Raw genomic sequence first — 23,522 nt, forward strand, 5'->3', positions numbered from 1 at the left:
TTTCAATCTTGAGTGCTATTGAATTTCTCTTAAGGTACCTTGTCCAAACTAAGTAGATGAGGAAAGAAGCTATAGACTAGAATATGGGGAGTGGCCAGGAACAATAACCATGGCCTCATTTCCTTCTCATTAACATTGATCATTAAGCCATGATGTGGAGGTGCTGGTGTTGGACTGGGGTGGAGAAAGTTAAAAATCACATGACACCAGGTTATAGTCCAACAGGTTCATTTGGAAGTACAGGCTTTCGGAGCACTGCCCTGAGTCCTGTGATCCTGTCCCACTAGCTACCTGTTGAAGGAGCACTGCACCGAAAGCTTGTACTTTAAACCTGTTGGAGTATAAGCTGGTGTTGAGTGATTTTTAATTTCGGCCATTAAGGTTACTGTAGTGCTCCAACTGTAAAGGTAAAGTTGTCATAGTCTTACCAGACTATAGGGCTACTCTCTCATTAGAGAGAGGCAACTGGTGGTGGTTCAAACTGAGGGTCACCGTGCCTCAGGTGAGGGGTGAGGGTGAGAAGGAAAATCCTTCATGGTAACTCCAGCTAGTACAGGAATTGAACCCACACCGTTGACATCACTCTAAGTTGCAAACCAGGGTGCTGTTGCAATTGCTGCTTTGACAAAGGCCAATCCACCCAACTTCAACCACCCTACTGAACCCTTTCTCAAGTGATAAGCCATTATTAATTCCACAAATATGCATCAAAAATAAAGTCATGGCTCAAAGCCAAATGAGCCCATGGTTTGGATTTTGCCATTTCCTGACATGCTGTCCCCTCCATGTGATTTTTCCTGAGGCATTGGCTCAGGGAACAAGGCTGCCAATCAGGAAGAAAGGGGCGCCAGATAAACTCATTATTTTATTGTACTTATTTTCTCACACCTCCAATATTCCCAATAGTGCACAGGTCCCACACTATGTCAGGGCCTCTTCCAAGCAGTTGAATTGGCTATGCCTTGGGAGGACATTGAATGATGTTTCCGTGGAGCAGTGAGTAAAGAGGACCAATGGATGGCTACATCCAGCTGTCATACTGAGAGTGCTTAAAGAGAGCGGGGATGGGGAGGCTAAATGGTTCTGTGCTTAATCATGGTCACATTTGAAGTGCCAGGGTATCTCAGCATCTAAGGAGCTTGCTACTGTAGGTGTATTGGGAGGTGGGAGCTAGTAATCAAAACTAATCTGGAGCAGTGATAAGGAGCAACATCCACAGCATACAGCCAGCACCATGGCACTGAAGGAAGCAGCAGTGCTTCCTCTCTGGCCAAGGCTCCTCAGTTTTGCCAGCTGACTTCCTCCTGCTGCTGTACAGCAATGGACCATATTGTTGGCTTTCACTGCCTCTGGCATGACCTACAGGTGCAGAGAGACAGGGGGGGCCTGTAGGTGTCTGGATAGTGTTGCTTGATCGTGGCGTCACCATACCTCAGCAAATGACCACCTTAATGTGCTGACAGCCCACTCACTCAGGCCTGACACTTACTCCATCCATTTTAGAAGACACGCAGACCCCTTTTCAACAGGCCCCCACCGCCACCACCAGTAGCTCCCATCTCTTTGGCCTTTCCAAATGGGACAGATGTTGTGGAAGTTGCCCAGTAATCGGTCACCTCCCACAAAATGCTGGAGCCCTCTGACCTCCAGTAGGAATGGACCCAAAGGTCGAGAATCTGAAGGATTCATCAAGGTCCAGTGCCCATAAGCGGATAATAAAACAAAATCTTACATTTCAATAGCACCTTGTCAGGATGTCCTAGATTGTTTTACAGTCAATTATATTCTTTGGAAACATAGTGCCTGGTGTAATTTCAGTGCAGCAAGCTCCCACCAACAGCAATGTGATTGTAACCACGTATTCTGCTTTTTAGGGATCTTGGTTAACATCAGCCCAGGGATAAAGTTATTGCTCGTCTTTGACATATTGCCTCGATTTAACATAGGATGGTGACTCCAGTGTTGCAGCACTCTTTCAGTGCTCCACTGATGGTGCTAGCCTGAATGACATACTCCCATCCCTCAGAAAAGGATTTGAACCCAATGTTTTGTCTCCAAGGCAAGAGATCTATCTATTCAGCCAGGGATTCTTTGTACAAGTCTGAAGTCAGGCTCAGTAATATTATCTGCCAGCATTTAATATTCAGCCAATGTTCATTCCCTTGGTTTACAGAGAAGGGCAGAAGGGGTGACAATCTGAACTGCCCAGAATAGCTCAGCATCCTGTATCTCATGGGACAGTAGGTTCACAGAATCACAGAGATGGTACAGTGCAAAAGATGCCATTTGGCCCATTATGCCTCCAACACCAGTTTGTGAAATGAGAATCATTACCTAGTGCCAAATTCCTGCTTTTTCCCCATACCCACATACATCATTTTTTTATCCAAATGATCATCAGTGCTCTCTTGAATACCTCAATTGAACGTGCCTCTACCACACATCCAGACAGTGTATTCCACACCCTAAATACTCACTGAGTGAAGAAACTTTTTCTCACTTCACCCTTACTTCTTTTGCAGATCATAGAGATGTGTAGAGAAGTCATGTACCAGAATGTTTGAATTTGGCTAAGAAATGGGTGACTCAGTGGTTGTTAAGTTTCCCAAATCACTTTCAGGATGCTGTTTTGCTCCCTAGGTGCTGAAAAGCTGTGCAGATTCTCCCAAGACAATCGAAGTTTTGTTTAATTCATATCAACAAATCCAGGTGACTGAAGAATGGATGGAGGCTGTCCCAGAAGAGTTATTCCAGGTAGCAGCTCATGCAGATCAGGCTTCCCAACAGACTCTGGTGAAATAAGATGGGCTTGTACAACGACGGAGGGGCCACTGTTTCTGTGTTGTTTCTCTCAAGGAGTTATCCAATTTGCCTTGTCCAAATGTATGCTGGTTTTGGACCTTGCATTGACAGCACAGAAACACACTAGTTGGCCTTAACTATTACAACTCCTTCCCCCCTCCCCCACCACCATCCCTTCTCACTTAGGTATTGATGTGATATTACCCTTTACATGCATCAACGCAATCCTCCTCAACTACTTTTTGAATTCCACGTTCTCACCACACCCTGAGGAAGGAAATTTCCGATTGGATTTTTAGTAATTCTCTGATATTTGTAGCCTTCAGTTTCCATCCAAATGGAAGCAGCATCTCTTCACTGACTAGATTAACCTCCCTCCCACTTAGTTATTCAACAGACCTCAATCAACTCACCCCTCAGTCTCCTCTTTTCTAAAGAAAGTTGTCCATAATTTATCCATGTCTTTTTGAACAGCGATGTTAAACTGGCAAATTTCCCAATATGTAGGATTGATGTAGCTCGTTCAATGTTTAATGAGATAATTAATTAATTGATGCAAGCCCTTTTCACCCCTTCTATGCATTGCATCCCAACATAGAGAAGTCAGGGTCAATCTGAACAGAATCCGGTGCCACTTCTCTATTGTCCTTCTCTACCTCAGCCCAAAATTAATATCCTACGTTTTCTTTACAAAGAATTGTAAAGGTTATTATTTTGTTGTTGCACCAGAATATCAGTTTTCTTTCCTTTCTGTCGAACCCGTTTCAGAAAGTTTTACTTCCCAAGGGGTCACCTGGAACTGGATAGATCTAAATAAACCAAATTATATATTGTTCCCTACGAGGGCTGGGGTTCACACCGAGCTGCTGTGACAGCACGAGCCACATTCATTTCAAACCAAATTCCACGAGTCAAGAGAGTGCAGCAAATGTTATTCCATGGTCTGGATCAGAAGCCAACTTAAGTCCTTCAAATTAAAGGACAATATATGATCTTATCAGTGTAAAATGCATTAATGATATTTGGTATATCCTGGATACAAATGGTGTGGAGTGGAGTTGGGGCTTCAAAGCTGCTCCTGCCTGATACAGGAGCTGGAACAATCCAAGGTGCCCCAGTAACAGTAGCAACTTCACTTCAATGAATAGACTATCATCTTGTGTGTCTGTTTAATTCTAACTCATTCCACTTTTGTATATCGCCAGTTAAATGATGGCAACAAGTCTAAATCAGCTGCATGTAACAGTCTATCAGCTTGTCAGCCCTCAGTCTTGGCCAGCAATACAAATATTGTGTAAAACAGAACTTAGTCTGTAAGCCACTGCCACCAGTAAACGGTCTCTTCACTCGTGCCTCCCCATGGTAAAGTCTATAACTTTGTGAATCTGGGCTAAACCACAGGAGTGTCAGAGCAGACCTAGCTCCCTGACATACAGGCCCACGAATGCGTGAAGTCACCACAAACTCAATTCCCAGCTATGGATGAGTAGCCCTATTGCCCGGGAGACCTCTGGAGAGGAGACGGCTCAGAGAGTAAATTCTGAGAAAAAAAAATCCAGACTGGAATCCCACTGAGTAACCAGTTATCTATCAAACAACTGTCCAGCAGCACTTCCACACAGCTGGTGCCAAACAGTATTTTTGAAAATTCTTTTAGTGACGCAGATGCATGGGCCAGCTTTTGTTACCTTTTCTTATTGCCCCAGAGCAGGATGGCTTGCTCAGTCATTTAGAGAGCGGCTGAGACTTAACCACATCACTGTGGCCTGGAGTCACATGCAGGCCAGACCAGATAAAAAGTACATCAGCGATTGATGATTGATGGATGACACATGTACCTCAGTACAGGGAAATGTGTTGTTTTGCATACTATACAGGCAGATTGTACCATAAAAAGTGCATCAGGTTAAGAAGAAGAGTGCAGAATACAGTGTTACAGCCACAGAGAAGGTGCGGGTTAAATAGGTTGATTTGAACAAAAACAATGATAGCCATCTTGATCATCGCTATAGCTAACTTTATGCTTCACATGTTATGAATTGTATTTAAATTCAACAAGATGCTGCGATAGAGATTGAATTCGTGTCGAGAGCACTCGCCTGGACTTCGGGATTATAGGTCAATTGATGGTACAAATGCACTGCCCTCTCTCCCAGGATTTTATTGGTTATCCTTTCCTCTGAACAATGCTGAGAGTGTGGGAGACTCCAATGATTGGATTTGTGATGCAGACAGGTCACTCCAACGAGGTTCACCACCTCCCGATGAAATGCAGATTGATCGAGTTTGCAGGAGCCCGTAGAGCTTTAGTTTCGGTTTCTGTTTACGCAGGATTCAAGAGCGAACACTAACACATGCTTGTTTTGTTTCTCTCTCTCTCTGCACTTAGCTTCACCGGCCGTTCTATGAGTCTCTCTTTGCTCTGGCCTGCAGTCCCCGCTCCTTGCAGCACCTGTGCCGCTTCGCTGCCCGGAAACTGTTTGGTGCCCAATGCCACGCCCTCATCCCCAGGCTGCCAATGCCAAAGTGCTTGCGTGCATACCTACTCTTGGAGCCAGAGGGCTTGGTGTGTTAATGTCCTGCATTGGTGAAGCATTCTTCCATCATCCGTTTCAATACAAAACATTGCACCAACCGCAAAGTGTTTAAAGGACCGTCTGGAGTCTCCAACATTGGAACCGGAACAAAAAGGGTTAAGTTATACCAACAAAGTTGCGCAGGCTAGACTTGTATTCCCTTCAGTATATGACAATTATGGGGTGATCTAATTTAGGTGCTTAAGATGATTAAGGGAGTTGATATCGCCCCCTGGTGAGTGACTCCAGAACAATGGGTCACAGACACAAAATCAGAACCATGGAGGGGAAATGGAGTTGAGCTTTGCAGTAGCACTGTTGAACTGACTGGCAGAACAGGCTTAAGGGGTTGAATGGTTTTCTCCCATTCCTAACTGCAGAAGACCTCACTAATTCCAGCAGAATAGTTGGAATCACAAAGTATTGGAGAGATCTTCGACATAATGGAAGATGCTTCCAGGTGCAATTGGCAGGAATGATTTCTAATGGTACTCAAACCATCACCACACAAGCATTTCTGTGGTTGCAAATAATTTTATTTTTACCCCGGTTCCTGCACCTCTTCCCCAGGTCCGTTTATCCATTCACCTGCACATCTCCAAGGGCTGGAATCCCTCACTCAAGGTCAGCAGGAACCTCTCCAGCATCAGCTCAAGTGATTGTCCCTCAAACTGCAGGTTAAATACGAGCATTTCATATCAACACCGTTTGTGTCTACACCAGAGATTTAAAGTCAGATTTTAAACAGCTAATTTACGTATGGTCTGCCACATCTCTGGCGCGGTTGGGATTTGAATTTAGGCCTCCAAGCTCGGACGTAAGGACGCTACCACTCCATCACTAGAACCCTAACACGTACATTTATATAGCACCTTTCACAGATTCCCAAAAGTCAATGAAACACAATTGTTGTTGGAATTGCAACAGTCAGTTTGTAAACTCTCACAAACAGCATTGCGATAATGATCAGGTCATCTGCTTTACCGACGTTGACTGAAAAATACGTTTTGGTCACGACATCGGGGAGAGCAGTCTTAACCTTTTTTTTCGAAATTGTGCGGCAGGAACTTTCTTGTGCACTTGAGAGAGCTTGTTAGCTCATTGGAGAGCAGTGCAGCATTCACTCAGTGTTGCGTAAGCTACGATTATTTACGCCAGTCTCAGGAAGGGAGATTGAACCAGCTACCTGTTGGCTCAAAAGCAAGTGTTAACCACTGAGCTAGATCTGACACACCTCCATCATACGACACCACCCTCAGATACAGTACCATTAAGACTAACAGAATGGCTCTCCAGTGGAGGTCATTAAGATGACAATTCAGTCACGTAAAAGTTACAGAGTTCTTTTTCCTGCTGCTAAAGTTCCGGTACTTTTTATTGCAGTTGTGCAGGTAGCTGTATTCTGTATTCAATTCCCCCACTGGAACTGCATGACTGGGTTTTGATGTGATCTCTCAAATGGAAAGAGGAAACTATTTCAACCTTGCAAAAATAAACACCAGGAAAAAGTGAGGTCTGCAGATGCTGGAGATCAGAGCTGAAAATGTGTTGCTGGTTAAAGCACAGCAGGTCAGGCAGCATCCAAGGAACAGGAAACAGACCCGCTACCGCAGCCACATCTCCTTCCTCAGCACCTGCTACGGAACCGACTGATCCCGCACGGACTCCGGACTACATTCCAACCAACAAAATTTGGACCCAACCAGGACAACCTGTACGAATTTCCTGTTCCTTGGATGCTGCCTGACCTGCTGTGCTTTAACCAGTAACACATTTTCAGCTCAAAATAAACACCAGATCAAATCACAATGACATGTTTGGGCGTATATATATACAATATATACATGTACTGTTTGTAATGTCTGTGCACACACATATGGCAATTTAGGAGCTGAGAAGATATCAGCATTGAAGTTATTTTTTTCATTTACAATATGAATGTAGACGTTTGTACTGTGTGATCCCAAACGACATAAGATTTTTAACCCATGTTTTCGTCTTAGTATATTTAAAAATAAAAGAAAATACTGTTTCATTTTTAGTGACTATCTTGTTGTCACAAATCAAAGGGAGAACCTTTGCAATTATAACGTTGTCCTGTTGCGAAGGTTTGTTCCTGCTTCTCCCATTATTGAACAGTGCACACTGTACCGAGCTCGAACATTCCTTCCGTGGTGGCCTTGCCTTGCCACGATCTGCCCTGCAGAGGGCAATGAAGCCACGGGATTTCGAACGCTCCCGGCTGACCCTTGGAGAAGTCCCTTTGAAGGAATTGCGGGTCGATGCACCGGATCATTGGCGCATCTAAGGATATTGCACAGCCTTTACAAAACAAAAATTCAGAGAGTTCCTCCATTCTTGACACATGGCAACGACCTGTTTGAATTACCATGAACTTAATCCTTCTAAAATCATACATAAACGCCACAGAAAAACAAGTTTTGTTGGATATTTGGAAGTTATTACTGCCCATTTCCGTATAGATATGGGAAATATAGATACGCTTGCACCGTATAAACAATGAGAATACATCATTTTTAAGTTATGATAAGGACGAGCGGATGATGGGTCATTGAAAAGTCTCTCACAACCAGGACTCATTAATGTAGACATGATTTGGAGATGCCGGTGTTGGGCTGGGGTGTACAAAGTTAAAAATCACACAACACCAGGTTATAGTCCAACAGGTTTAATTGGAAGCACACTAGCTTTCGAAAGCTAGTGTGCTTCCAATTAAACCTGTTGGGTTATAACCTGGTGTTGTGTGATTTTGAACTCATTAATATAGGGTTTAGCTCAAACCTTGATGGGGAGGTGACCCCGCCTGTCAGACAGGGGGAAGTTAACGGAATGGGATCCCAAGGTCTCTTTCTCCAATCTTTATATATTATGGGCATTTTGTTGTTCTTGTGTAAGTACCAGGTGTCACTGTACCTGCTAAGGGAACTCTGCGGCAGCATCTGTGGAGAGAGACAGGGCAGAGTTAACATTGCAGGTCCAGTGACCCTTCTTCAGATCTGAAGTTCAGAAAAATTACTGGACTCGAAACGTTAACTCTTTTGTTTTTCTCTCTCTCCAGATGCTGTCGGACCCTACCGGGTTTCCACAGTAATTTCTGCAACTGTCAATAAAAATGGGTCCTGCTGTTTTTAAAAAAAACAAATCCGGGACATGTCCTCGGACTCCCGGCTATTTCAGTGTCAATCTCAGACAAAAAGAGCTTCAGCCTCCTGTATGGTTCTGCAAACGATTTCAAACATTTGACAAAGAACTTCTGTGTGGCCACAACTTTCCAAAACGAGCCTAATTAAACTGGAAGGGTGGGGTGGGGAGGGGGTGGTGTTGGGTGTAAGGGGATCGCGGGGGGAAATGTAAAACATTAACAAGACGATGTATTTAATTGGCATGGGGATTTGCAGGATAATGACACGAATCGACGGGCAGTTTTATATGAAAGAAATCATTTCTATTTCATCCTCCGCATCTCATCTTTCTAATAATATTTAACACACCAAGTAAGAGGCAAAACACTTTGTCGATTTAAAATGCATTAGCATTAATATAAATTCGTGGCATTGCACGGAATGCGGCAAATTGCAAATATTTTGAGAGAGAATTTTTGATGAGGGGAAAAAATGGTATATTCTCTCTGAACGGGTCTCTAATGTTATCATAAATCATTAAGACTCCGTTTCCTATATTGATGCGTTTGGGGTAATGATTTACAATTTCACAAATGTCTGGTACACTATTTGTCTAATGACTGTGCGATTAAATTCACTTTTTAAATGACCCATGACTCATTTCATGGTAATATGTGAAGTCTATGTGTTTCAATCCGTCATATGTAATTGAATAACACTGCGTTTAGGATGTCTCAGATTGAATGGAGTACAGCTTTTAAAAAGCTAATGCCTAACTTGGGAGTTTGCCACTTTCTATCGCCTCAAACTTGCATCAATTCCCCAGGCGACACCCAAAGGTGACAGGGCGGAGGTAATGACACACTTTATGTGTCCAAGCCACTCTATAACCGAGGGAGGGGACAAGGGGAGGGGGAGGACCGAATAACAATGAACCCATCTTGCAATAGTAGCATAAAGGAGACAACTGTTTTTTTTTAAAATTCAACCTCAAATCTCCACATTATTTAATTAAAGGGTTCCGTAGCTTGGGTGCTGACTCTCGCCGGTTTGGGAGCCCGGTTGGTTTGGTATAACACAGAGAGAGAGAGAACCTAGCCCCCCTGTTCCCTACAGCAGGCAACCCCCTTCACGAAATCCCGTTGTAATCTCCAGGTTTTCCCTCAGTTCTGGATAACGCACACTTTGGCTATGTCGGGATGTGCTGCACAGCTGTATGCTTTCGTATATTTGCATAAACTTGAAACTTTGGAAATCTGGCGGTGGCAACTAGAAACGAAAGGGGATTGGTGCTGCTGTTTTGAAAACGGGCTTTTTGTTTTGTTCAGAAAACTATTTGATTGGGCAAAAACAGAAATGCACCGCCGCGATTTCAGACACGGTTGTGCCAAGGGATAGCACAAATTACTGGAAGACGTTTGCCTGACTGTGTAACCTCGCCAACGGGCTGGGAGATCAGCGTCCGTAAGTCGAGGATGGACGGTTTTAATGTCTTTGAGACATTCAAGGCATCAGCTGTAATGTAACTGAAATGTAACTCCCCCACATTTTTTTAAAAATGTACATTACCCAGGTGGGGAACAGGAGTGGGCGGCTGAGACCCAACTTGAATTCCAACATGGTTAATATTTTACCTATCTGTGGAGTTTGTCTTCCCCACAATGACCCAAGTCAGGTGGCGACTGATAGTTGGATCAACTCTCGAGATTAGATTCCCTACAGTGTGGAAACAGGCTCTTCGGCCCAACAAGTCCACACCGACCCTCCGAAGAGTAACCCACCCAGACCCATTCTCCTCTGACACTAACACTATGGATAATTTAGCATGACCAAGTCACCAGCACATCTTTGGATTGTGGAAACACTCGGAAGAAACCCACGCAGACACTGGGGAGAATGTGCAAACTCTGCACAGGCCGGGGCTGGAATCGAACCTGGGACCCTAGTGCTGTGAGGCAGCAGTGCTAACCACTGAGCTCTACTACTCGTTTACGGGAGGTTTTTTTTTGCGGGTGGGGGGGGGGGGGGGGGGGGCGGGGGGGACGGTGCTGTTTATTCAGTATGTGTTTCTACATAGTCACTGTCCGGATTCTCAAATCCGATTCCGTTAAAAACTCAGCCCCAACATCCACACACACACACACAAAAACCGGGAAATAAATTGTCACGATTTGGTCACGCCTTGACATGAGGCAAAATGAGAAATCTGTTCTGAGACTGAGCTGCTAACTGCTTACTGAATATGTATTTTACCGAATACTTTTGGACATTTGACATGGATTTAAGATAAGGCGTTCCTCTGCTCTGTAAGGATAAATGCACAGGGCACTGATGCGGGGGGTCGTGTTGGGGTTCACCAAATGCACTAAAAATGTGGTTGCTTCTGAGGGCAATATTCTGGTATGGACTCTGCTTGGCGCGCATCGAAGTTCAAAATGATACTGAATTCTCTGGCAACGACTGTGCACTACTTTAACCCTCATAACTCTCTAACTTTTAACTCGGGGACGAATCTTTGACAAAAAAATTACTCAGGGCTGTTTAAAACTGGGATTTTGTTTGTATTTGTTGTTTGTTTTGTAATTGAGCAGCAGTGTGCCCTTCAGGGGTGTGATTAACGATTGCAGCCATGATCTATACTGACCTGAGACATTGTCTCTGCAGTCCTCACTCTCTCCTCAGGGCTAAACATCTGAAGGGCTTCTGTCCGAAACGTCGATTCTCTTGCTCCCCGGTTGCTGCCTGACCTGCTGTGCTTTTCCAGCCTCGACAGAGATCACACCTCACCCCAGGTATATCTGTCGCTAACTCCCCCTTGGAGTACAACATTTTTCTTAACCGTGTCTATGGAGACCGTTGGACTCCAAACATTAACTCTTTTTTCTCCACAGGATACTTCCAGAGACCTGGCAAGTTTATCCAGCACTTTCTGCTTTTGATTCCTTGAAGCGAGAACCTTTTTAAAAATGAATTCAACCCGACTGACGCTGTTAAAAAATCCCTTTAATCTGTGTTTTGCTGTCTTCCCTCAATGTGGGTGCAGTCGGGTTTCGTTTCAGAGCCGATAGCCCTGGGATTCCGGACTCTCTGTAAATCCCTCGCTTGTTGGTTATCGCGGGGCTGCCTCTAAAAACAGCCCGGAGGATTTTTATTTGAAACGCTATCGAAAGCGAACTTAGAGTGAGTGCTTCAGCTGGTAGCCGACATCAGTTTGTTCACTGTGTCTGTGTGTGTGTGTGTCTGTGTCTGTGTGTGTGTCTGTGTGTCTGTGTATGTGTCTGTGTGTCTGTGTGTGTGTGTCTGTGTGTGTGTCTGTGTGTGTGGGTGTGTGTGTGGGTGTGTCTGTGTGTGTCTGTGTGTGTGTCTATGTGTGTCTGTGTGTGTATGTCTGTGTGTGTGTCCGTGTGTGTGTCTGTGTGGGTGTGTGTCTGTGTGTCTGTATGTGTGTGTCTCTGTGTGTGTTTATTTGGGGAGTGGGGGAACTCCACCCTCCCTTGTTTCTTACCCTTTAACCTGGTAACTCTCCTTTTTTCACAGCTGGCTGTAGAATTTGCATTGCTCTGATGTGCCTAAATAATGAAGAATAGAAAATCAGATAAAGGGTGAAACCCACAACTTCAAGATGCTGATGAGGAACTTCAATGGGACACAAGAATCGGCTATGGGCTGGCCGGTTAGGAGATAAATAGATTTTTTTCTGCACCAACTTTTCCTTGTTAACCCACAGCCTCTTTATTTAACATTACACTCATTCTGTCAGCGACATGCCGTCCGCATGGAAAGGGGCACTTTCAAAACATCTCACTAACAGCCACGAACCTTCTCCTCAAATCTACCCCTTACACACACACAGAGAGAAACACACACAAATACACACACACACTCATACACAGACACACAAACACACAGAGAGAAACACATACAGAGAAACGCACACAGACACAGAGAAACACACAGAGACACACAGACACACAAACACACATATGCAAACGCACACACAAACACACACATACACACACAAAACACATACATACACACACAAAACACACGTACACCTCACCACACGTGCCTAAACCTCACGCATACACACTACCACGCATACACCTCAACACGCATACCCACACACACCCCAGACACACCCACACACATACACCCCACAACACATACACAAGCCCCATAAACACACCCCACCACACATTCATATAAACCCTGCACATATTCAACCCAACACACATGCATTCACCCCACACATACTTACCCCACCACACATGCATATACCCCACACATACTTAACCCACCACACACATACACCCTGCACATGCATACACCTCATCGCACATACCCCTCACCACACATACACACCACACACATACACACTGAACATGCATACACCTCACCACACACACACCACACACACATACACCTCACCACACATACACACACACCACTACACATAGCCTCACCACAAACACATACACTTCACTACACATACACCTCACCACACACACCACTTCACCACCACACATACACAAAACCTTACAACACACAACCCACCACAAGCACATACACACCCCACCACTCACATACCCACAGACAGCCGACCACACATATACACACGCATTCCACACATACATACTCACCACAGCACAGAGACTTAGTCTCCTTCTCGGTATCCTCCTGTCTGAACCGTTTGCTGGCTCTGTCAGTACAGTAAAGGCGCACCCCCAGCGCCCTAGCCCGCGGGGATGAGTGCGATTACGGCCCTCCGCTGGGTGGCCTGAAGCTCTGGCTCTGTTTTGCTGCCAATCCCACCCCTTCCCCGTTCCTCGGGCCTTGTCCTTCTTAATACCACCTCACCGAACTGCACTGCTAACGATCACTTCAACAAAGAGATGGACCTTCCGCGCCGCCACCTCTGGACGGTGGCGATTCCCCCCTGAGAGTCTGCCTCATTACAGAGGAGAGGGCTGGGGGAGGTTCAGGATTTGTTTGGGTGGGATGGGGTGGGGGGGGGGTGGTGATGGAGAGAAAACCAAGTGGTCTCTAATTGATTGCACCGATTAATGAGGGGCCTGTCAAAGAGCATGAGCCTATTTATGTGCATCAGTCCATCACTGAACCGACTGATAATTCACGCCCAACGTGGGACATGGTTTAAATCCAAATGGGATAAAGGGCAGGGAGGAAACAAGGAATTGCTCGGTTGGTGAACTAGTCAGAGGGGAGAGAACTATTTCCAAACAGCGATCTGCAACTCGCCTCCTCACACTCCTCAAGGGATGTGGTAAATACTGGGACATGTGCGGACACCATTGTATCCGCGCTGTTGGGGAAAGGACATTGGGGTTGTGGAACTCATTGCATGGTTTGTTACAAAGGGACAGCAGGGGAACGATGGGCCGAACTGGCATCCTCTCCTTGCGCTGTCCCACCCCTTGCCTTTGTATGAGGTCCTTGTGGAGAGGCCGCGGGGCCGCGGCTGATAAAGACGTACCACGAAGGCGCGCCGTTCACAACAAAAGGGGAGGGTTGGGGAATAAAGTTTTTAAAAGTGCAAACTTGCGCCGCTTTGCCCACGAAGGGGGACTGGGCGGAGTGACAAAAGCGGCCAGACTGTGGATAGCGAAATCCTCCCGGAACCGAGAGAGGAAAACTGAGATGTCTCAAAACAGCACTTTGTGCGAATGGTTAGTGACAAAACTGTCAACTCCCTGAATCCCACACATTGATAGCTCCGTTTGACCCATTCTGACGGATCACTCTGTGATCTGAATTACCGCCTGACTCCACCCCTGTCATTAGAGACCTGCACCAGAATCACACCCGCTAGATCACCAGAAAGCTGGACATCGGAGCGGGTGGCGCGTAGGGTTCAAATCCTGACAGTATAGAAGTTTAGTGTGTTTTATTCCTCAAAATCTGTCTAGTTAGTAAAGGGTCGACGCTTCCGGGGAATAAAACACCCCGTCTCATTTGCTTTTTTCAAAAAAAATACGATTTTCAAACTTATCTTTAGCTGCCTGCCTGCTAGCCGAGGTGTTTAGATCCAGTCTGACAATTCAGTCCATTCGGTTGATTTTTAATTCCTGAGAGACTGCTTAAAGTGCATGACCAAAAATATCAAGCCAGGTATGGGGCAGGGTTTTTTTTAAAAAAGTATATTTTCAAATGTGTTCATTACGCCCAGCAATTATTTGGCAACAATTCCCAGTTTCATTCCCTAAGGGCTGTCACAGCTAGAGCTGGAGGAAATAATGGTGAATCCCAAAACGGTGAACTCAGGCTATTTTCGGCCAGATGAAGGGGACCTGCTCTCTTTTCACGTGACTCCATGTTCCCTCTCTACTTCTTTGGAATCTCTTCACCTCCCACGCTTTAACAACACACTGCTTCCTTTCCGAGCCTTTTGTGGTCAATGTCGACTTTTTCACGTACTCTCTTCCCAAGGAGCCGGTCCACTCGGTTTGTCCATCCTCACTCTCCTAACCCGCTTCATCTGTCTTCCCGCTCAAGCGACCCCGTTTCCTCCACCTTTGTATAGCTATCCACTCTCACTCCCTGTTCTCTCCCTTTATTCTTTATTTTCGTTCAACTTCTCTGTTTTCAAATCCTCACCTGCCCCCTTTCTCCCTCCCTCACTCATCCACTTAAAAATGTTAACATCTGTGTGTGTGTGTGTCTCTCTCTCACACACACACACACACACACACAGAAACTCTCTCATTCCTCCCATTTGTTCGAGACCTGCCGTTCTGTTTTAAATCTCCGGTTTTCTCTGGCGGTATAGATCACATATTTTATATATATATATATATATATATGTATAGTATACATATTAATTTCCTCTCTCTCTCTCTCTCTCTCTTTTACTGGCTTTTTAGTGCTGGGGATATACACGGTGTTGCATCTGCCTAGGAAGCTACCCGAAACACTCACACAGAAAAGAGCAGCCCCTTATCGATTTAATGCTATCACGTTAGTGAATAACTCGTTTACATAATCGCTGGCCAGGGGCTGACTTAGAACCACATGGAGTCTATTCTCCCCTTGAGTTGAAAAAAAAATGCAATGAATAAAAAGTTTAACTCAGTGGTCCGCGTCTCGCAAATTAGTGTGTCTGAAGGCTGAACCAATGCACAACAAGCCCTTTGTAATCCCAATATCCAGGACACTAAAGCGATTCTTCTCGGCCAGGGCCCCGGCTGGATGGCGGTCCCTTTGCCTTCTCCCTCAAATAAAATCAACAAAATAAAACCTGACCAGCCTCCCCACCCCAAACACACACACACCGACTGTGATAAAGCCCACGACACCGGGATGTAAATAAATAGAGAGAGAGAGAGAGCCCGTGCAGTGTCTCTGGCACCAGCTAACCTGAGATTTCACTCATGGCACATGGTGCACTAAGTACCAGGTCGGACTTCCTTGCCTACTACATTCCCCCCCTCCCCCCCCCCCCACCCTTCTCTGGGTGACGGCTGATCTGACGGATTGTGTGAAACCTTTGGATTATAATTATACTCAAGACTCACGGTTTGGCATCCCCCAATACCTGCCCCCCCTCAAACCCCACCCAATCCCAGTTTCACAAGTTAACGGAGGGGATGTGTAACCGTGCCCAGAAATGCAGAAGCCGCTCCAACTCACAGAGAGAGAGAGAGAGAGAGCTCCCAAGGACTTTTCGATCGATGGTGCCCATTAAACAGCGATTTACGGTTACTGACCGCCAGCCCTGCTCCCAGTGCTGCCAGCTTTCAAACCAGTTTCTGAGCTCCCAGCTTGTACTTTTGCGATGTATATTTAATGCAGGTCCTGAATAAATAAAGTATACGAAGAGGCCACTTTTAAAGTTATCTTTGTTGCTGATGTGGTTGCATCTGGACAGAAAGGTTTGTCTGTCAGCGCGCCAGCCCCGGATCAGTGAGTGGGTCTGACTCCAAACATCTTTCCCCCACCCCCCCCACCCCCGAAAAAGACCCTGCGTCGTGGGCTGCAAGTCCTCCCGGGGTTTGGAGGCAGTTGTAGTTCGTCTGAGGTCCCCAAAGATTGGTGTGCATGCGGCTTCGGGCTACAGATTCAGCCACACTTCTGCCTGTTTAGCATCCCACCATTACCCACAGTTAAAACTTGGCACTGAGATATGTATCTGCGGTTGCAACATTTAAAAATAGACCAGATATCATTGTGTAGCCCTCCCGTTGCAAGGAATAACATGCATATAATTGCTTGCAATGAACATCCAGTAGAACCACAGCGGAATGAGTCAGGCTAACTGGCTCGCTTGTCTAGACAGCTAGCAGGAGCCAGAAAGGCCGAATGGCCTGTGAAAGGTCATCGACCTGAAACGGCAGCTGTGTTTGTCCCCGCTGAAACTGCCTGACCGCCTGAGATTTTTCATTCGTTCGTTCAGAAGCTCCCAGATCCCGCGGTTTTCCCCTCTCTGGCCCCGGTGTACCACTCTGAAGGCGTGCCTGAATTAAAATCCGCCACAAACACCTCAGGGCACACTTTAACAGCCACAGAAAAGTTTGTGACAAATTTGAGGAGGTGGGTGTTTGCAATGCTGAGGGACGGCGAGGATGGGTAGACGGGGCCAGGGGTAGCTAGCTCAAGGTGCAGGGAGATGAGGATGGGAAGGGGGCCCCGTGGGATGTGTGTGTGTTGAGGCGGGGGGGGGACGCCCCGCCCAGCCCCTCCGAGCGCCGCCAATCCACGGGGAGGAGGGCGGGCCCACGTGACCCGGGACGGGGCTGCAAGTTTGCAAGAAAATGTGAATGAGAGGGAAGAGGCGAGCGGGATTTGGAGCTGTCTCCCTTTGGCCGGGAGGTAACCTCATTGGAGTCGAGTCCCCGTCCCCAGCGTAGTGAGCCCAAGACTCTTCACACACACCCCTCCTCCCCACACCCCCCCCCCCTCCTCCTCCTCCTCTCTCCCTCACTCTGTACTCCAACCTGCGACCCACTCGGACTTAGAGTGATGCTGTCCAGAGGAAATCGACGCCTCATTCCACCAGCGGGGAATTGAGTTGGAGCAGGAGTTGGCAGAATTTCTTGCATTTCCCCCTACACGCTCTCCCTCTTCTCCACCCCCCTCTCCCCCCCTCCCCCTTTGTTTTTCCTTCCCACGACCCTTCTCTGAGCTAGTACCCAGCTCCGAGGGCTCTTTTTTTGTGTATGTCTGCCGACTCCAGCCCGCTCACTGTAATGCAGAGGCCACTGGGGACCAGCACCGCTTTCAGCATAGACTCACTGATAGGCAGCAACTCTGCTCCCAGCGCCGGGCACTTCGTCTACACCGGCTACCCCATGTTCATGCCTTACCGGCCGGTGGTGCTCCCACCGCCGCCCGCTGCCCTCGCCCAGCCGTCCCTGCAGCACAGCCTGCACGCCGTGCCCCACGGCCAGCCCACTCACCCTCACCCTCACTCTCACCCCGTCGGCAACCTGGCCGGCTCGCTGGCCAACGGCTTCTGCACCAGCCTGGGACAGGGCATGGCCGTCACCACTCTGATGGCCACTCTGCCGGGCACCGGGGAAGGCAGCCGCAGTTTCCCCGCCGGTCAGCAGCAGCAGCACCAGCAGCAGCAGGAGCCGGCCGCGCGGAAATTCCTGCAAGCCGCCCTGGGCAGCCCGGACAAGGCGGAAGGCGGCCGGCAGCAAGACGGGGAGGAAGCCAAAGCGTTCCTGTGCAAAGACAGCTCGTCTGTCTCCTTCCCTGTGGCCGAGACGGTGCACGCAGTGATCGGTGAGTGAGTGAGACGGAGAGGGCGGGGGGGGGGGGGGGGGGGGGGAACAAGCTGACACGGCAGATCTGAGATGGGGAGAAGTTGGGGGAGATGTCTGTGTCTGTGTCTGCGTGTGTTTGTGTTTGTGTGTGCCTCCCTGTCTGTATGTCTCTGTGTCTCTCTCTCTGTGTGTCTGTATGTGCCTCCCTGTCTGTATGTGTCTCTGTGTCTGTGTGTGTCTCTCTGTGTCTGTCTGTGTGTGTGTTTGTGGTGTTGGAGGTGGGGGTTGGTGTGGAAATTGCTCAGTGCTAGTATGTAGCATCCCCCCCTCCCCCGCGCCCCCACAACCCCCTCCTTGGGCATGTTTATATCCTCCCTTCCCCTTCCAAGTCCCCCCCCCCCTTTTTTTCGTCTCTTTATTAAAGCAGTTAAACTTGGGGCGATGGGGAAAATAAAAGATTGCACGATTGCTGAGGTTTTTTGTTGTGTGTGTATGTATGAGTGGGAGGGGAGGCTGTGGGGTGGGGGGGGGGGGGGGGGGGGAGAGAGAAAGGGAGGGGAACTACAAACAGAAGCCGCCGCTGGGTCATTCAGTACTAAACTGTCCCGGGGCGGAGGGGTGGCGGGGAAGGAAGGATCTGACTTCCCAAAACAAATGGAAATAAGGGACAATAATGGCCTTTGCGGGAGAACGGGTCATTATAAACACATTAATTGCTGATAAGTTGTGTGTGAGGCAGCCAGTACCCCACACATTTTATCAGTAAATCTCTATCAGATGAGCGAGTCCCAATTCATTCAAAAGATTTATCACAAACCGTACGTAATGCAACAGTTAACGAGTTTCGTAAAAGTTATTTTATAAATCATTAGCTGTAATCGCGTGTACCACTGACTAGTTTTGGGACTGGAGAAATTTGTCACCTCTCTCTCTCTCTCTCTGCCTCTCCCCCTCTCTCTCTGTCTCTCCCTCTCTCTCTCTCTCTGCCTCTGCCTGTCTCCTTCCCTCTATCCAGGTGCTGTCACCTCCGGCAGGGCGCCAGGGAAAGACGATTTGAAAGCAGCGGATGATGACTGCCGGAGCAAGGAGGAGAGCTTCTCGATGGACAGTGATCTCGACTACAGCTCCGACGAGAACGGCGCGGCGCCGGCGCTGCACAAGAGCGAGGACGCGTGCCCGGCTCTGGGAGAGGAGAGCACACACGGCCACACCGCGGGCCCGCTCAACCCCGCGGCGGGCGGCGGCGGCGGCGGCAGCAAGAACAGAAGGAGGCGGACGGCATTCACCAGCGAGCAACTCCTGGAGCTGGAGAAAGAGTTCCACTGCAAGAAGTACCTGTCCCTCACCGAGAGGTCCCAGATCGCCCACTCCCTCAAACTCAGCGAGGTGCAGGTGAAAATCTGGTTCCAGAACAGGCGGGCAAAGTGGAAGCGGGTGAAAGCCGGGAATGCTAACTCCAAATCCGGGGAACCCTCTAGGAATCCCAAGATTGTGGTCCCCATACCCGTGCACGTCAGTAGGTTTGCCATCAGAAGTCAGCACCAACAGTTGGAACAACCCAGACCTTAAAACAAAAGGGGGAAAGAGAGAGAGAGAGAAAAAAACTAACTTTCAAACACTTTAGAAGACTTCTTTTGAAAAAGAAACAATAATACAGCACCACACGCACATACAAAGGACAAAACGATTTCTTTTTTTTCTCTGAGAATCGTAAAACTTGCCAATGGACAGACTCCCCTATTTATTATAAATGATTAAGTGTACTCTGTTTGTATATAAGTACTGAGAGAGAGAAAAAATACATCAGCTATATACAGTATTTTGACTGTTTTTTTGTGGACCAAAACTTGTACAGTGAGAATTGCACAGCATTTTTGGAGTGAAGGGACCGTCATAACAGCACCATTTAGCTCAACTCAAAAATTTGCTCTCTCATTGTTCCATCAAATGCCAAAAGGTAAATTTCCGTAAAATATTGCTATTTAATACTTGTTTTTTTTTAAAAGGAAGCAAAAATCTGTAACCCCAGACCTTTCCATTCTGATAGATCTTTGTGTGGGTTTTTTTTAAACAATACAATTGTTGGTTCCTGACAGAATTTGCTTTTCAAATAGCGGCTCCAGTTTTAAACGAGAAACGTGTGTGTATATGTATATATGTATAAGACGGATGGTGTTAATTTATTTTACATTTTGTCTTTTGGGGGGGAAAAATGTAGTACATTTCTTATAAATGATGAAAATACTCCAAAAAAAATCACGTAAAATATAACAGTTGGGAAATAAATTCGAGCGGCGGTTCCATGCATAATGCAGTTCCTGTCAAGTTTTCCGTTCGATAGGTTTCCGGTTAAAGATTTTAAGAGGCATTTTTTTTTATTTGGGGGAGGGGATTGATGGGGTAAGGGGAAGCAGGCAAAAAAAAAACGCTTCTCGAGACCGGATATTTTTGGAATCATGGTTTGAAAGAGAAAGGCTAGCAATAACGAGGGCGCTCTCTGGGCATCAGAAAGTTTCACATTTCACGGATGGTAAACAGGGGAACGATTAAAATGGTCTGAACGCAGTTCTGAATGAAGTTGCCCTGCCTGTAGCCACCGTTACCAAACTGTTGTCCTCTTAATTTTATAACATAAAACTTACTTCCTAGCCACGTGTAAATTCAACTAATCCACATAAAACACCTTGGCGTCTCTGAGTTTGAATAAATGACCCGAGATGTTGCACAAACGCTGGCAGAATTTCATCTGACCCAGAAACTCCCCCGTAATATATTCGTGATTTGAGTTTCTATATCGAATTATTGTTTGACTTTACATATAATTTAAGATTGTCTATCTCAAACCATCATATGCTTATTACGATTTAAGTTTATAAATGATTCGAGAAATGTGTGTTTCATGTGATGAATTTATGATTCGTGTTGAAATATATACATAAACTCAGACCATGATTTATATGATTTGAGTTTGAATCTCAAATCATACTCACATTTTTAGATTATATCATTTGAATTTACGTATGTATGAACTCAAATCGTGTATAAGTCAAACATGATATTTATGATTTAAGTTTATATATTTTTATCATATGTACTCAATCATCTGTACATGTAAGTTGTGATTTGAGTTATATACGATTTGAGGCAGAGAGATGATTTGACTTGGTTTATTTTATGATTTCAGTTTATATATAATTTGTGTTATTTATCACAATTTGAGTTTATATATAATTAAGTTTATATATTATGAAATATATAAATTTAATTTACGATTTGCTGTGTGCGATTTGAGTTTATATATAACCAAATCATATACAACTCGAATCATGTGATTTGACTTTGCTTATATATCTCAAATCATAGACCCAAATCACAGGATTTGACTATATGATTTATACATAGAAAAGCACTGAGCCAATTCCATATATCATGCCAATCGATTCATCACAAAGATAAAACAGGGATCGAATTCATCAGATGAACATGTTTGGTCATTTTAATTTTTTTTGCAATAAGTAAGCGATAGTGGTATTATTCCCTTCCAATTCTATCGGAAATGCAGCCGGTCAAATACCTGTCCACAACAATTTGACATTTGACAGCACCCTTCCCTCTAACCCCCATCCCCAGTCCACCTTACTGCAACCAACCTAAAATAACAAAAACTTGGCTGAACTTTCACAGGGTTCAACTTGGCAGCGAGTCTTCTGTGGGGAGTTCAAATTGGGGATCCACGTCTGCAGACACAGGCCATGTTTTGCAAATAAAATTACGGGGGGGTGACTTTGTGAGAAGCGAGCTCACAAGGCGGGCTGTTTTCATGTAGAGTTGCTTGTGTATTTTCTTTTCAAACGCTGTAATTTCTCCAGAGAGAAAACATTATCTGCAAATCGGTAAAATCAACACCCACAACAACACCCCAGTGACCACTCGCTACCACAGCATTCGCTGAACTTCCTGGTTGTCCCCTTGGCTAAATCAAATACAGGAGGTCAAAGCGATTGAGGCAAATCATTTAGCCCCACATTCACATCGCAGCAATTTCTCGCCCCACCACCAACAATGAAAAAGTCCGAAGTTGCCTCTGCACCCCCTCCCCCTCTCTCTCACATACACACACACTTTCTCCCCCCAGTCCCCCTTACAAGTGCACACACGCACACTCCAAAGTGTTGGCAGCGATGGTGACAGTGTTGTATTGTTGTAGCCCTGACCCAGAATAAACGATACACGTCAGCATGTAGCGACTACAAGATAAACAACGGGGCATTTGATCGCTGTCACTATCGCCATCATCAGCGCTTTAATTTGGCTGCCTAATGAGTCAGATCACGGGGAGAGATAAAAATTGTCAATCGCCGTGGCTTTTAATGAATTTTTTCGCAAATTGTAATCAAGCACGAACGTCTCAGCCCAGTGATTAATGGGCCCCAAGAGAGATAGCTAGCAGCACCTCGCTTTTCATTACATCTCATACACGCTGCACTAAATTAACAGCAACTTGTCTGCGCTTAAAATTAAGTCCAAATGATTAATTTTGATGGGGAGGCTATAGACTAGCTCGTCCTAATAGTTACTGGCCCGCGCTGCTTCCTACAATGAATAGTGCTTCAGCGTTGAATATTATTCCCTTTCCCTTGTATAAGTTGCCTACTTACAACCGATAAATCGCCGGGGGAGGAGAGGGATATTTGTTAATGTCAGAAAACTATTAATAATGACAACACTCCAGGAAGCACACTGTGACTGAACTATTTTGATTTTCGCGTGTGGATGGGAGATAAATTAACATACACGGGGTATGTACATACATGTTGAAGCTGAATTTTCCAGCAGAAACCCACTCTCGCTTCCCTGAAAATACTTAACAATTTCACTTCCTCCTGGCCAGCCACGCTTTTCTTTGGGAATAGAGTCATGTCATGGATCACAGTTCGGCTAGTTTTGTTTTTTTTGTGGAAAAGATGTATTTAATCGCCCTTTATGTCTAATTGGCTCATTACCTGGAACTTAGAGATGGGCAATAATTAGAAGGTGGCTCTGGTGAAACAAGCTTTCATCTGCGCCCGTTGGATTGGGCCAAAAAAAAACACATTTCAGAAAACACCCGGCTGCTGTGAAATCTCTGCCCACCGCGAACTCAAACAAAAAAAAATCGAGTTTTTGAACCATCTCCGATGTATTTGTGTTGAGCGGCGGCTCTCACAACGTTAACAATTTGCATAAACTTTCAGTGACAGAGAGAGAGAGAAAAAATTACTCGGAGGATTTGAAGA

General features: G+C 46.0%; 2 protein-coding genes across 2 annotated transcripts in view; both read left to right on the plus strand.

The window, feature by feature from the left end:
• Positions 1-5,662, plus strand: part of asb18 (ankyrin repeat and SOCS box containing 18) — a 33,656-nt gene extending 27,994 nt beyond the window's left edge. Inside the window, exons 5-6 of the mRNA XM_060828083.1 lie at positions 2,641-2,754; positions 5,192-5,662. Of these exons, the coding sequence (XP_060684066.1) occupies positions 2,641-2,754; positions 5,192-5,377 (300 nt within the window). The 3' untranslated portion in view covers positions 5,378-5,662. The remainder of the gene's footprint in view (positions 1-2,640; positions 2,755-5,191) is intronic.
• Positions 5,663-17,694: 12,032 nt separating this feature from the next.
• gbx2 (gastrulation brain homeobox 2) lies at positions 17,695-19,815 on the plus strand. The gene is made up of 2 exons (XM_060828084.1): positions 17,695-18,265; positions 19,262-19,815. Exons 1-2 carry the CDS (start codon positions 17,695-17,697, stop codon positions 19,813-19,815), a joined length of 1,125 nt encoding a protein of 374 aa, XP_060684067.1.
• Positions 19,816-23,522: the final 3,707 nt, after the last annotated feature.

The sequence above is a fragment of the Hemiscyllium ocellatum genome, chromosome 7, assembly GCF_020745735.1.
Source record: "Hemiscyllium ocellatum isolate sHemOce1 chromosome 7, sHemOce1.pat.X.cur, whole genome shotgun sequence".
In the NCBI taxonomy this organism is placed as follows: domain Eukaryota; kingdom Metazoa; phylum Chordata; class Chondrichthyes; order Orectolobiformes; family Hemiscylliidae; genus Hemiscyllium; species Hemiscyllium ocellatum.